Source organism: Leptodactylus fuscus, chromosome 3 (assembly GCF_031893055.1).
Source record: "Leptodactylus fuscus isolate aLepFus1 chromosome 3, aLepFus1.hap2, whole genome shotgun sequence".
Lineage (NCBI taxonomy): Eukaryota > Metazoa > Chordata > Amphibia > Anura > Leptodactylidae > Leptodactylus > Leptodactylus fuscus.
The window spans coordinates 238,736,705-238,753,409 of record NC_134267.1 but is presented as its reverse complement, the minus strand read 5'-3'; the positions used below and the strand labels follow the sequence as shown (position 1 = coordinate 238,753,409).

Sequence of the window (16,705 nt, the reverse complement as noted above, 5' to 3'; positions counted from 1 at the left end):
GATAACTCTGCCCCATTGTTGGAAAGACATTTCTGAACAATAGCTGAATGTGACTCTAGAAAGAACGGCCCAATTGTGTAAAGTTGTTACATGAGCTAAAGGCGGCGACTGAAGAGGGAAAACATCCGGATTAAATTGGACACAAGAAATATAATTCATTATTTTATTCATCATAACGTGGTTTAATTCTACCGACCTTTCAATGCAAATTACATTGGAGATATTAAAGCATACAAATATCAATGAAAACTGGAAAAAAATGGATGTTCTAAATCTTCTGGTCGTGAATGTCCTCACTAGAGATGAGCGAGTAGTACTCGATCGAGTAGGTATTCGATCTAATACTACGGTATTCGAAATACTCGTACTCGATTGAGTACCACTTGCTATTCGAATGTAAAAGTTCAATGCAGAACCAGCATTGATTGGCCGAATGCTATACAGTCGGCCAATCAACACTGGTTCTTCTCCTACCTTTAGAAGTCTTCTCCTTGCAGCTTCCCTGCGGCGTCTTCCGGCTCTGAATTCACTCTGCTTGTAGTGCGGGCATGTGCAGTTGGCTCTGCCCAGGCCCGATGCCTGGCAGAGTGAATTCAGAGCCGGAAGATGCTGCAGAGACGCTGCACGGAGAAGACTTCTCGGAGGATCCAGCCCGACCCTCACTCGTGGACTTGGTAAGTATAATTTAATCGAATGTTGCCTACCCTTGAAACGAGCATTTTCCCCCATTGACTATAATGGGGTTCGATATTCGATTCGAGTAGTCGAATATTGAGGGGCTACTCGAAACGAATATCGAATCTCGAACAATTTACTGTTCGCTAATCTCTAGTCATAACATACTCATTTACACTTACGACTAACCCCTTATCTGTCCTCCTGACCGGCGCCTTCCACATGGCGATTACATTTTAGATATTTCGCAAGTGTTTTTTTAACCTCTCTATTGTTCAAACTATAGATAAGAGGATGTAACATCGGTGATATCATAGCACAAAAGATAAAACCGTACTTGTTCTGATATAAAGATTCAGACAATGGTCTCAAATAAGTCATTATTCCAGTCCCAAAAAACATGGCCACCACAGTAAGATGGGAGGTACAAGTGGAAAAAGCCTTCGCCCTTCCTGCAGAGGGAATCTTCAGTACGGAAGATAGGATACAAATATAGGACACAAAAATTAATATAAAGGGGAGAAGAAGAACGATAAAACCCATACTAAATATTACACGTTCTTGAACAGAGGTATCATCACATGACAAGCTCAGCACCGATAGGATCTCACACATGAAATGGTTAATCTTGTTGGGGTAACACACAGTAAAGGGCATGGCAAGGGATGGGATGGTTACATTTATGAAACTAAATATCCATACATAGGCGGCCAAATAGCAACAAACTCTCCACCTCATGAGAACGTGGTAGTGGAGGGGGCGGCAGATGGCCACGTATCGGTCATAGGCCATGACGGTAAGAAGTTGACATTCAGTGGCTCCTAACAAGAGCAGAACTTTAAACTGTATGAGACAACCAATGACTGATATTGTCCTATGAGAGGATAAGAGGTCTACGAGCAGCTTAGGGATCGCCGATGAGGAGTAACACAAGTCTACGAAGGATAAATTCACGAGGAAGAAGTACATTGGAGTGTGTAAGGGCGGGTTCAATAGAATGATACATATGATAAGACAATTACCAAATACACAGAATACATAGATTAAGAAAAATACTGGAAACAACAACATATTAGTTTTGATGTCATCAGAAAATCCAAGAAGAATAACTTCAGTGGCCAATGTCTTATTGTTCATACTTGTCAATAGAAATGTGTGAAAAAATTTCCAGAGATGATCCCATATTCATTACAATGTTGTCCTTACAAGGAGTCCCATTGACCATGGTCTTGATGGCTTTGATTGTCCCAAAAACACATCCACTTGGCTGTTCCCTTTTATCAAGGCTTTCCTTTTGGATCATACTTTCTTACGTCAATGTACCCAAGAACTTCCTTTTCATCCTCAGGCCAAATCCAGCATGTTATAATCAGGACCACCTACATAGAATATACAGGATGATACTGTAAGGGAATTGCTAAGACAGTAATTCCCAGAACTGTTAAACCCTGGGAGGGGCACAAGAGACAGTGAGCCCTAAGCTGAAGCCCCCCGCTTTCCCTTCCTATTGCCAGGCCCTATCCTAGGTAATAGGCGACAACCACGAGGACAATCCCTCCCTGAATATGTGAAACACAAAACGCAGACAAGACGAACAACAACAAAGGGAGGTCAGGTAGCCAGGGTTCGGTAACAGGAGAGCGATGCAGTGCCAAATCGGAGTCAAGAGAATAGTCAGTGAGAAAAGCCAAAGGTCAAGTATAATAGTATAAGCAAACAGGGACAGTAAGAGCAGGTATGCGCACGGCAATAACAAGCACTGGTGTGAATGGGAACCAAGGCTAAATAGGGAGGAAGAACCCGCCCATGGAGTTCACAGAAAGGCAGCTGTCAATCAAAGGGCAAGGCCAGATTAACCACTTAATGGACAGAGGCAACCTTGGCAGAAGACGGGTGTGGTGCAAATCCAATTAAGGACTAGAGCCGTGTTCACACAGTGCAACTAAAAACTTTAAGCAGATTCTCAAACTGCACACGCCTCCTGCGCCGCAGCACGCGAGCAGAGGGTGGCGCAGAGGCCTGAACAGGCAGAGATGTTACAGATACATTTACTTACTATCCTGACCTCATCACCAGGGACTGACCAATCTACTGAAGGACCAGAATGTCCTCCGGTAAACTGAAACCGTCACTAAATAATAAGTCCAGAAGGTTCAGCAAATGACCTCATGCCAAGCAAACCCTCTAAAGCCATTTTGCAAAGGCATTTATGGAGGTCTTATGAAAACTTCATATCCTCTCCAACAGGGAAAAGCATCTCACAAGGGCTATGCTACGTTGGTCTAGTTGGTTGTCTAGTTGTCAACTCCAATGACTGTTTTCTGAGTAGTTCCCTTAGTTTCAACTGGGGGCTCTGGCTAGTGTTGTATCTCTTCAGAGTTTAATGATCGGAGGCCCAGGGGATGTGACAAACATAAAAACTGTGTTACTCACCTCTCCTGGGCTTTGGCACAACTCCTTGCTCTCAGGGCAGGCATCATGTCATGTCATTGAAGAGGGCTGAAGACCCACTCCGGAGCCCAGGATAGGGAACACTATTTTTATGTTTATCTCCCTTAGGCCTCCAATCATTATAATCGGAGGTCTGAAAATAATTGTTCATGGGTGGTGAAAACCCAGAATTCTGGGTTCTGCCAAACCTGATATTTTTGCAATATTTTCAACAAACACTGTAGGGGCCACTATGGAACATTATACTGTATGTACTTCTTAGGGCCTTTTTCAACTCTGCGGTAGCATCAACCATCTTTTTTGGAGTAGCCTGCTGGGGGAGTAGCATACCAGCCAGGGACAGAAATAGACTTGACAGGCTGATCAGAAGGGCCAGCTCTGTCCTGGGGGGCCCCCTGGACTCAGTACAGGTGGTGGGTGACAGAAGGACACTGTCCATGGTGAGCTCCATACTGGAGAATAACTCCCATCCCATGTATGAGATGGTGACAGCACTGGGCAGTACTGTAAGTGACCGACTGCTTCACCCCAAGTGTGAGAAGGAGCTATTGGAGATCCTTCCTCCCAACCGCGGTCAGGCTGTATAATCTACATCAGGCTAAACGAAGATCACTCCACACAGAGAACTAAATGATCCTGAGTCTTTCTTTTCTTCTTAGTTGTTGTGACTCCTGGTATCTTTTCTATCTGCTATGAGCTTGTCTGTGTTCTGTCCTGTAATATATTACTGTATTATCCATGCTGCTGTAATACACTGGTGGGACTATTAAAGCATTATCCTCACTTATCTTATTATACCGTGTGAAGGGGCTGCTACGGTACATTATTCTGCCTGGAGGTTCCTCTATGAGACATTATACTTGGTGAAGGGGCCGCTTTGGGACATTATAGTGTGTGTAAATTGGGTATTTTATTATATGGGGGCACGGAAAGGGCTCATATGCCGTGTGGGGGCCCAAGTTAAAAGTTCGCTATGTGGCACAGTCTTTTCTAGTTACGCCCCTTATCACAGGTCCACAATCGATCGTAGTAAAAATGCACAAAGGAAATGAAAGTGTATGAAAAATGACCTTGGCGGAGAGGGATCAAGAACCTCAGTGTCTCTTAGCCTTCCCGTGCTGCTTCATCAGAAGCATGGGACCAGTGCTGAGGACTCAAAAGTAGTGGCTGGGACCGTGGGGCAAAGGACAAATGAGTATGGTTTCTTTTATTTTAACCCCTTCCCGTCAACCGCTAATTTTTGTTTGGGGACCAGAAAACCGGTATACATTTTGCAATCCTTAACATGAAGACTAAAGTGCAAAAACCTTTTTCAATGGTTTTTGAAACAAGGTATCACATTTCTGCAAGATGGTTAGATTTGTAAGAATAACTACGAAAAAAACAAACATTTGGTATAATCTATCCTGTATACAAAAGTAACAAGTAACCCCGGGGCTCCATAGGAAAGAGTGAAATGTGACTCCGGTCTATTTTTTCAACATCTTTCCATCATCTGAGTCTGGATTTTAGCCCATTTAGACCCTGTTAGTTTTTGGGCTCCATTGCAATTCATGGTGTCATAAAATGGAAAAAAAAATTACTTTCTCACCCCTGACACATAAACATTCTCCATGACTAAATTTAAGAATCTGAAAAAGACTAAAATATTTATTCTTACAATTATAATGACTATGTAATACCTGAATAAAGAGAAAAACTGTCAATAATTCAGTGTGAGGCAGAAAACAGTATATAAGAAGATACACAGCAGAAAGAAGCGCACCCATTGAGCTCAATGTGCAGATGACAATTGGTGTGATCCGGGGTTGTATAAAAACCTTTATTCTACTCTTGGGAATCATTATTTTAGTCCCAAGACAAGGCTTCATCTACTTCATTTACCAATTAAAGATTTGATTATTGAATTGTTTACAAAAATATAGAAATTAAAAAATAATAATCTCTCTATATTATGAAAATGAATTGGATACGCGCCTCTTCACACAACACCACACAGGGGAGGATTAGATACGTACGTCTGCACACAGTACTACACTTTGGAGGATTAGATACATGCCTCTGCACAAAGTACCACATGCCAGAGAATTAGATATGTATCTCAGCACACAGTGCCACACGGGGGAGGATTAGATATGCACATCTGCACACAGTACCACATGCCGTAAGATTAGATATGCATGTCTGCACACAGTTTCATTTGCCGGAGGATTAGATACCTGCGTATGCACACAGTACCACATGGGGCAGGATTAGATACATGCCTCTACAGACAATACCATATGCCAGAGAATTACATACGCATACAGTACCACACGGAGGAGGAGTAGATATGCATGTCTGCACACAGAACCACACGCCAGAGGATTAGATACACGTCTAAGTACACAGTACCACATGCCAGAGGATTTGATACACGCATCTTCACACAGTACCACAAGCCAGAGGATTAGATACGCGCATCTGCACACAGTACCACATGCCGTAAGATTAGATATGAATGTCTGCACACAGTTTCACTTGCCAGAGGATTAGATACGTGCCTTTTCACAAAATACCACACGGGGGAGGATTAGATACATGCATCTGCACACAGTAGCACACCAACAAGATATTTGATATAGATATTTGATACTTGCGTCTAAACACAATACTACACGGGGAATGATTAGATACAGCTTTACTCCAGGTATCCATAACAACTGATTACAGGTTTTTCTCTGATATCCAAAATGAGATACACATAATCACATGACGCTTATGGACATACACACAAACCACATACAAGATACAAAATTTCAAAATTGGAAATTTCTTATGGGGCCACTACACAAACAAAATGTAATATACCCGTGCGAAGCCGCGTCCTCCTGCTAGTAATAAATAAAAAAAAGAAAGTAAGAGGTTGTTATTATGTATAAACAAACTGGCTCATAGTGGACTCATTATAACTTTCCCAAAAATTGTGGGCTTAGCCGGACCTTAGAATTTTAGGTTTCACCACCAGATTGTTAGATATTCTGCGGCACAAGTTTAGCTACAGGGGAAGCAGACGTAGCATTGACTACCAGGTCCTAAGGCCTGAGAAGACCCTACAGATCGGCAAAACAGTTCCTAATGAACCGACTTTAACCCAAATGGATCAAATTGTTTGGCTTTCAGAACAAACAAATGGGGATTCGCTTCAGAGAAATAAAAATGACCGTGGTATGAGAAAATGACCAGGAACACAGAACATACATGTGTGTAGGGAGTCATGTCTATGATTTGGTACCAACATTAGACAGTGGTAGGTGGTCCTTACAGTACTAATTTCATATGGTGTATAAAAAGCTTGTGAATCTGTTTTCAGCCTTTAGTTGCTGTAAATGGTGAACATGCAAATAGATCTGTGATCCATCTCGATGCATCATTGACTATAGCACAGTTCAGAATAAGCAATTCTAGAAGCAGTTAGAGGACTAAGAGAATCAAGAAATTACACTGGGCAGGTTAGAGCTACAATTCCATAGACATAGGACAGTGACTAGGTGAATATGTGCTTCTTCTTCTACTGTTTACACAGACAGAAAACCCTTTAATTTCTAATCATCTAATATTGACTTACGCTTGTGCAATAGAGTAGTTTCATCACTATACACATTCTTTAAACATACTTTTTTATTGACAAGGCAATCCTGTAAGTGAAAAATGTTTTGTTAAGGACTTTTTTGGGCAAGAGTTAGCATTCTTTTTATTAAATACATGCTGTTGTTTAAGCGCGCTCTTAAAACAATTACATATACAAGCGGTTTCTTGTTCTTCATCAAATATATAGTCTAGCCTGCAATTAAAAAAATGGAGGTGTTCTAAAACTTTTGTCACCCGCTGTCTCGACTTACCTTACTAAAATATTTAACCTCTCTCTCTCTTCTGGAATTGTTCCATACTCTTTCAAATATGCTGTCATAACCCCGCTATTGAAGAAATCCTCCCTGAACCCATGCTGTGCTGCTAACTATCAACCCGTCTCTAACCTCCCCTTCATCTCCAAAATCTTGGATCGCTTGGTCTATTTTTGTTTTATCCACTATCTTTCTGCTACATTTCCTCCCTCATCTCTGTCTACCGCCCAACCTGTGTTCTCCGCTCACTCAATGACCTAACACTTACATCCTCTATTATCAGAACCTCCCCCGCTCGTATACAAGACTTCTCCCGAGCTGCACCACTTCTCTGGAATGCTCTACCCCGGACAATCTGATTAACTACCAATTTCTACAGCTTCCAGCGCAAACTAAAGACGCATCTTATCAGACAGGCCGATCACAATTTCTAACGTAAACCCTTCCGTATCATAATTAGAATCCCTAAAACGGACCCCCCTCTGTTCATACTCCTGTAATACCCCACATGATTTGATGTCGTATCGGACTGTAACTTTGTGTCCAGGCATCATCTGCACATTATAGGACATGACTGGTGACGGCTCATTAAGCATTTATATATGTAATGAAACTAAGCTTTATCACAAATTACAGCCTCTGCTACCTCTTGCACCACCTTTTATCTCATAAATTGTAAGCTCTTGCGAGCAGGTCCCTCAGTCCCATTGAGTGAAGTGACTATTTCTCTGTGATGTCTCTTTTTGAACCCTACAATTTTGTAAAGTGAGGCAGAATATGGCGGCTCAATATAAATACAATGTATTATTATTATTATTATTATTATTATTATTATTATTATTATTATTATTATTATTATTATTATTATTATTATTTCGTGAATGTCCCCCATTATCTGTCCTCATGGCTGGCAATTTGCTTACGGCGATTGAGATTCCATTTGAGATATTTCACGAGTGTTTTTTTAACCTCTCTATTGTTCAAACTATATACAAGAGGATGAGACATTGGAGATATCATAGCATAGAAAAAAACTCCATACTTGTTCTCGTTCAAAGATTCAGAAGGTGGTCTTAAATAAGTCATTAATCCAGTCCCAAAAAACATGGCCACCACAGTAAGATTTGAGGTACAAGTGGAAAAAGCCTTCGCCCTTCCTGCAGAGGGAATCTTCAGTACGGAAGATAGGATACAAATATAGGACACAAAAATTAACACAAAAGGGAGAAGAAGAACAATAAAACCCATGATAAAAATTACAAGTTTTTGAAGAGAGGTATCATCACAGGACAAGCTCAGCACCGATAGGACCTCACACATGAAATGGTTAATCTTGTTGGGGTAACACACAGTAAAAGGCATGGCAATGGATGGGATGATTGTACTTATGAGACTAAATATCCAAATGAACGTCACTAGATAGCAGCAAACTCTCCACCTCATGAGAATGTGGTAGTGGAGGGGGCGGCAGATGGCCACGTATCGGTCATAGGCCATGACGGCAAGAAGTTGGCATTCAGATTGTCCTATCAATAGCAGAACTCTAAACTGTGTGAGACAACCAATGACTGATATCGTCCTAGGAGTAGATAAGAGGTCTACGAGCAGCTTAGGTATCGCCGATGAGGAGTAACACAAGTCTATGAAGGATAAATTCTCGAGAAAGAAGTACATTGGAGTGTGTAAGGAGGATTCAGTATAATGATACATATGATAAGGCAGTTTCCAAATATACAAAATACATAAATTAAGAAAAATACTGGAAACAAACAAATATTAATGTTCATATCATCAGAAAATCCAAGAAGAATAACTTCATTGGCCAATGTCTTATTGTTCATATTTGTCTCCAATTCCTATGAAAGTAAATATAAAGGTGTGAGAACATGTCCATAGATGGTTCCATATTAATTTCCATGTTGTCCTTAAAAATAATTCCATTGACCATGGTCTTGATGGCTTTGATTGTCTCAATAATACATCTACTTGTAGGTCTTTCCTTTTTGATCATAGGACGTTGTTACTTTATGTCAGCTCACCCAAGAACTTCATCTTCATCACCAGGCCAAATCCAGAATGTTATAATCAGGAACATCTACAGAAAATATACAGGATGATACACTTACTATCTGGACCTCCTCACCAGGGATGGACCGATCTACCAAAACACCAGAACATCCTCCAACTAAATAATAAGCCAAGAAGGTTCAACACAACGTCATGCTGAGCTGACCTTCTAAAGTCCCTTTGCCCAATACCAATACAGCGCACATCCCAATTGTCAGAAAAATAACTTTATTCACAATACATAAATGGAAACTTAAAAACTTTTAAAACGAATTAAACACTGGAGCTCATGAAAACATATAGGAAACCCTCCCCTGGAGTCAAAATGTATCTCTGGGTCATATAAATAAATTGCAACTACGACATACTACAACAACATCACAGCCATAATGTCACACATAATCGATCCTCGCAAAAATGCATCAAGAACATGAAAGGTTAAGGGTATGAAAAAATGCCCTATTATTGGACAAGGGCAAGAACCCCCCATGTATCATTGCCTTCTAGTGTAGCTTCATCAGAAGAATGGAACCAGCAAAGGGGACTGTGGATGGGACAGTAGAGAAAAGGACAAATGAGTATGGTTTTATTTATGTTAACCCCTTCCCTGCTTGGTGTAGCCTGGAAAAAGTGTAAAGGGCTAACACTACTTTACTGATTTGCTACACACTATTACGTCATACTTAGCGTGTTAGGATTGGGTCCCGCAGGCTTCCCATCCAGCGCATATTGCCACCTGCAGGCCAATCCAAACCTCGCCCTTGGCATTGTGCAGTGAGGTGTCTGGAGTCTAAGTCCAGCTTTCGGCCCACTGAGCATGCTCAGACATTTTGGAGCAGCTCAGAGGCTAAGTCCCATTTTGGCCATACTGAGCATGATCGGTGACGTCATGCCATCGCCCCTGGTGAGCGGGGACTAGCCTTTATATAGTGTGAGCCGATGCCCACCCGGTGCTCACACTTTGAATAGAAATACTTTGAGACAGGAGGTCAGGGCTAAGTTCCAGTTAATGGCAGGAGCTGTCTAGGGACCAAATTAGAATTCCTTGGCTCTGCCAGTGGGAATCAGTAAAGCCTTTTCCTTGTCTAACTGCTGTGTAGCTCCTTGCAGGTCAAGGAGTTTGTTGTGTGACTGACCAGGAGTGAAGTTAACCCTTGGCAGTCTTGTTTGTGTAGCAGAGTGAAGCATATGCTAGGTCCTGGTTCTCCTGCTGTAATTAGCAGGTGCTTCTTGCAAGGCTCCATTTGGCTTCACTCAAACTACTATACATAGGCATGCTTTCTCAGTGAAGTTAACTGGAGAGAGTATGTTGCAGCCTGTTCACATTGGTGCCGCACAACATCACTGCTAGTGCAGTTTAACTGGTGGTTCATATTCAGGCATACGGCTGCCCATCTGGGCTTGTGGAGCTCGCTGCAGTGCTCTGCAGTTTAACGGTTCTGTTTGTGTTAATTATTATTTTTATATATACACACAGAACCGTAACAGCGTGTAATTAATGCTAAGTTCTGTAATAGCACAACGGTAAAATGCTTCAGACACAGGAGCGGTGCCTGCAGCATTACTTCCAGCATCCAGCTGTTTTGCAAGTGTAGCCTTGGACTAGCCAAACAGGATTTCAACTCTGACAGATTAAACCCTCGGAGGCCATGATCAATAGCGAATACAGCAGCTTTCAGGGGTCTAAGGGCAAGATTACCACAACTCCCTGCTACACATTAGATCCCCATGATAATATTGTGGTGACAGAGGGATTTCCATGAAAGCCAGCAGGTCATGTAATGGCCTTCTGACCGCCCACCTTTGTTACACATAGGCAGCCTATGTACAATCTGCTACAATACTATGTACTACAGTACATTGCACTGGGGATCAGAGACTCACCAAAAACATGAATGAAAGCTAATCACAACATAATACGTACCGCAAAATGTTACAAAATGAAAGTACAATTCATCATGCAAAAAATAAGCCCTCCCTTATCTATGTCGATAGGAAAGGAAAATTTGAAAAAAATGAACAAAATTTCATGAGTCCTTAAGATGTTAAACAGGATAGTAGTTCATCTGCTAGCTACTGAGCATTATAATGCAGCCGTATAGCCATGGATCTGGGTCTATTTATAAATTGCTGGTGCTGGGAGATAGTGAGCAGGTAGTGACAGACTGCAAAAAATGACTTGGTCATTACCGGGGAACCCTAGAGTAAGCTAGAAAGAGCACAAGAGAACGTCTTCAAGAAGAGAAAATCCACTTGTTGTAGCGTACAGCGACAACTGAAAAATCTTCTGAGGGTCTATGTGTGAAGAAAGGACCACAAATGTATTCATCTATGATGGAGTAACCGGAGATGTAAGCAAGGGTGTAAGGGTGTAGGCAAGGCTGTAAATGTACCCCCGTGTAAGAAGTAAGTCTACAATGAGAGTGCTACTTATGGAACTGCACAGTAAAGTGTTTAATGGGGTTGAGCCGATCTTGAGATTTCAGGATCGATTTTAAAATCTGATCATTTTCCAGCCGATCCCGATCGCTTAACCCTAGTCAATACATCTCTATGGGATAAGTAATTTTTAGGGTTGAGCCGATCTTGAGATAACCTCCGACCCCGATCCCCTGGAAAAGATCGGGATTGGAATTCCAATCGCGATCATGAAATTTACTCGATCATCAATCGGAATCCGATCTTTTTCGATCCCGATCGCTGAACCCTAGTGTTTAATCTACAGAGGAAGAAACCAGTGGATGTCTCTTATTGACCTCCCCTTTTACAAGTTAAGTAAATAAGTGCATAAAACTTCCTTTTCAATGGCTTTTGTGACACTGCAGCAAGTTACCTGATGCAGGTTAAAGATGGTTACATCCATAAAAATTACTAAGAAAAAAAGTTAAAAAACATCTGACATAATCCAGCCCTCCATACAGGAGTCACATGGAACCACGGGGCTCCATTGAAAATCGTCATATGTGATATTCTGTTTTTTAGCATCTTCCCATCATCGATCCTGGTTTTTAGCTTCAGATGAGCCCCATTAGTTGTGGGCTCCATTGCCATATTTATATTCATGCTGCCATAAAATGAAAAAAAAAAAAAAAAAATTCTTTCTGACCCCTGACAGATCTCTGGATCAACATTCCCCATTTCTATAGTCTCCATAGTCTGACAATGAAATACCTGAATAAATAGAAACACATTCAAGAAGTCGCTGCGAAGCAGAAAACAGGATATAAGAACATGGAGAGCAGGAAGAAGCGCACCCATTGAGCTCAATGTGCAGATGACAATGGGAGTGGCTGTATAAAAACCTTTACTCTACTCTTGAGAATTGATATGTTAGTCCCAAGACAAGGCTTCATCTACTTCATATACTATATAAAGACTGGATTGTTGAATTGTTGACAAAAATATAGAAAATCTTAAAAAGTAATCAATTAAAAAGAAAGAAAGTGGTTACTATTAGATATAAGCAATTGGCTTGTAATGTACTGGGTTCAAAACAACTTTTCCAAAAACTTTGGGTTTAGCCACACCGCTCGTTTTTTTTACACTCGGAGGCAGAGAGGATCTACAGACAAAACACTTGTGTATTCGTTTCCAGCCTTTAGTTGCTGTAAACGGTGGACATGCATATAGACCTGAGATCCATTTCACTGTATCATTGACTGTAGCAAACTTCAGAAAAAGCTATCAGAATTCCAGCAATAGTTAGAGGACTAGGATAAGTTCATAGGCAGTGAATGAGCGAGTCTGTGCTTCTTCTCCTGCTGCTTACAGAGATGGTTAACTCTTGTATATGTCAATAATCTAACCTTGTCTGACACTTGTGCAATAGAGCAGTTTCATCTCTATAGACATTCTTTAAACATAGTTTGTTTGTTTTTTAACATTGTGGCCTTTCTCTCTTATCATTGAGAGTCAGAGATGATGTACCAGGTTGAAGACTTCAAATTTTATCCATTGTTGCTGTTCAACCACCCAAAGACTTGAGAGTAACCATGCACAGACTCCTCAGGTGGTGTCTGTTGAGTTTGCATTGGACAAATGGGATGAGGACAGTCCAGGGAAGGGAGAGCTTTGCATTCCCAAAATACATCATCTGAAGCTATAGCTTTCTCACTGAGTCAAGTCAGTCTGTCCAACCTCTTCTTTGTCAGTTTTCTTTCCTCAATCTGTTTCAGTATAAGTGGCTTTCCCTGAAGTGTTTTTGGTTGCTTCTCTGACTATTGTGTAGGTCCTGTAAGTTTGTATCTGGTTGCATATGAGAAAAAAAAGACTAGTGACCATTACACCTGCTCAGTTCCCTAAAGTCATTTAAATATTGAGGCACAAATAAAGAATAACCCCATCTTTCAGCAGCAGTATATGTAAAATGTCTCCTCTATGGGCTCAATGGTAAAAGCATCCAAGTACAGAGCATAGCCAATCTGGCAAAAGAAGTCTGACAAGACCAAGGATGAAAGACTTGACAGTACTATGCAATCCTGCATACTGTCTGTAATTGGAGCAAGACATTTGCAATTTTTGAAAATTTTGCAGGTACATGAAAGGTCTAATTAGTCTATGGGGGAAATAGCGTAAATGCACCCCAACAAGGAGGTGCAACAAGAAAAGGTGGCTAGACCATCCGGACATTGAGTGGCAGTGAGTTACACCTCTAACTAGTCTTTTTCCAGGGTTCCTCGAGTGTTGATGGCATCTATAAGAAGGGTGGCAGTTCGAACATGAGCCATCAATGGTTCCCCCACCCCCACATGGTATTGCGCTCCTTTCTGCGATAAAATATAACACAGCATAATGTCACATATCGGCCCCTTCACAAAGTATAATGTCCCATAGCAGCCCCTCCAGACAGTATAATGTCCCATAGTAACACCTCCACACAGTATAAGGCCATATAACAGCCCCTGCACACAGTATAATGTTGCATAGCGGCCATCTCACACTGTAAAATTTTCCATACGCCCCTCTAAACATTATACTAATATCCCACAGTGGTCCCTGCACACAGTATAATGTCCCAAAGTGGCCCCTCCACAAAATATTATGTCCCTTAGCGTCCCCTGCCCGCAGTATAATGTCCCATAGCAGTCCTTCATGCAGTATTATGTTCTACAATGGCCCCTACGGTGTTCATTGCACATGCTGCAAAAATTTCAGATTTGACAGAACCTGAAATTTTTTGGGTACTCTTCCCATGAATTATTATTATAGAATCAGAGGCTCAGGGGAGGTGACAAGCCAAGGTGACGAGTGGTACTCAAACTAGTGTTATTTACCTCTCCTGGGCTCCAACATAACTCCCTGCTGTCTGCAGCCATCTTCAATGATGTCACAGATGTGGATTATACATTGATACTTACCTGACCAACATGATGTCTGTGACTTTAGTAAAGAGGTCAGAAACAGCAAGGAGTTGTGCTGGAGCCCAGGAGAGGAAAGTAAAACTGTTTAGGCATGCTTGCTCCCCTCCCCTAGACCTCCGATAAGTATAATCCGGGGTATGACGACCCCAGAGTATAATATTAGCAGTTTCAGTTTGGAGGTGATCAGTCCAAACTGAACTGCCAGACGAACCTTGTGAAATAAGTTTTGCACAAGGCCAGATGCCTTACTTACCTGACTCATGACTGCATGGACATGGCCCCACTGAGCCCCCTAAGGTTACGGTAGATACTACACTAGGATTTATAATCAGTCATGCCTGAGGACTTCTGGGTTACAGTAGTGATTTTTGATAAGCTTAAAGTGGTTGTCCAGATAAAAGTGGACCTGTTAAATAACTAAATAATCAACTACGCCAAGTTCCCTGATATCTCCTAAGATCCACATCCAAGAACCTCAACCTACGGCGTATGCTCAGCACAGAAAACTGCTCCCTTTGTTGGCATGCATGAATGGTTGGCTACATTGATAATTTTATAATAATCTTGTTCAATATCTTTATTAATGACCTGGTAGAGGGTTTACAAAGCAGGGTGTCCATATTACAGAGCAGGGTGTCCATATTACAGAGCAGTGTGTCCATATTACAGAGCAGGGTGTCCATATTACAGAGCAGGGTGTCCATATTACAGAGCAGTGTGTCCATATTACAGAGCAGGGTGTCCATATTACAGAGCAGGGTGTCCATATTACATAGCAGGGTGTCCATATTACACAGCAGGGTGTCCATATTACATAGCAGGGTGTCCATATTACACATCAGGGTGTCCATATTACATAGCAGTGTGTCCATATTACATAGCAGTGTGTCCATATTACATAGCAGGGTGTCCATATTACATAGCAGGGTGTCCATATTACAGAGCAGGGTGTCCATATTACATAGCAGTGTGTCCATATTACATAGCAGGGTGTCCATATTACAGAGCAGTGTGTCCATATTACAGAGCAGGGTGTCCATATTACATAGCAGGGTGTCCATATTACACAGCAGGGTGTCCATATTACAGAGCAGGGTGTCCATATTACATAGCAGTGTGTCCATATTACATAGCAGGGTGTCCATATTACAGAGCAGTGTGTCCATATTACAGAGCAGGGTGTCCATATTACAGAGCAGGGTGTCCATATTACAGAGCAGGGTGTCCATATTACAGAGCAGGGTGTCCATATTACAGAGCAGGGTGTCCATATTACAGAGCAGGGTGTCCATATTACACAGCAGGGTGTCCATATTACACAGCAGGGTGTCCATATTACACAGCAGGGTGTCCATATTACACAGCAGGGTGTCCATATTTGCAGATGATACTAAACTTTGTAGGGTAATTTATAATGAGGAGGATAGTAGAATATTACAACGGGATCTAAGGAAACTGGAAGCATGGTGGGCGGAGACTTGGCAAATGAAGATTAATGTTGACAAATATAAAGTAATGCACTTTGGGCGACGTAATAACATGTCTGACTATGTGCTAAATAGTAAATTACTGGGTAAGACTGTCAATGAAAAAGACTTAGGGATTTTGGTGGACACAAGCTTACCTTTAGTGACCAGTGTCAGGCAGCTGCTGCCAAGGCAAATAAAATGATGGGATGCATCAAAAGAGGTCTAGATTCTCATGACAAGGACATAGTTATGCCTCTATACAAATCACTGGTACGGCCACACTTAGAATATTGTGCACAATTTTGGGCCCCGATATACAAGACAGACATAAGTGAACTTATAAAAGTGCAAAGACGGGCAACCAAAATGATTAGGGGAATGGGTGGACTGGAGGACAATGAGAGGTTAACAAACTTGGGGTTATTCAGTTTAGAGAAAAGACGTCTACGGGGAGATCTAATAACAATGTACAAATACATGAAGGGACAATACAAAGAACTTTCTAAGGATATTTTTACTCCTAGGCCAGTGACAGTGACAAGGGGACATCCTCTACGTCTGGAGGAGAGAAGGTTTCACCAGAAACATAGAAGGGGATTCTTCACAGTAAGAACAGCGAGGCGATGGGACTCTCTGCCCCGGGATGTGGTGATGGCGGATTCACTGAACAAGTACAAAGTGGGCCTGGATGCCTTTCTTGAGGAGAAAAATATAACAGGTTATGGACTCTAGATTTTAAGGACACGTTGATCCAGGGTTTTCTACTGACTGCCAGATTTGGAGTCGGGAAGGAATTTTT

At 41.6% G+C, this 16,705-nt stretch overlaps 1 protein-coding gene and 1 pseudogene across 1 annotated transcript; both read right to left on the bottom strand.

Moving 5' to 3' along the window:
- Positions 1-867: 867 nt before the first annotated feature.
- Positions 868-1,812, bottom strand: LOC142198631 (olfactory receptor 2A7-like). The gene has a single exon (XM_075269660.1). It carries the CDS (start codon positions 1,810-1,812, stop codon positions 868-870), a length of 945 nt encoding a protein of 314 aa, XP_075125761.1.
- A 6,089-nt stretch (positions 1,813-7,901) lies between these two features.
- LOC142198630 (olfactory receptor 2A7-like) lies at positions 7,902-14,699 on the bottom strand (annotated as a pseudogene).
- Positions 14,700-16,705: the final 2,006 nt, after the last annotated feature.

Excerpts from the sequence above, each read along its gene's own strand:
- LOC142198631 (XM_075269660.1), bottom strand. The coding sequence starts at position 1,812 with ATGAACAATAAGACATTGGCCACTGAAGTTATTCTTCTTGGATTTTCT.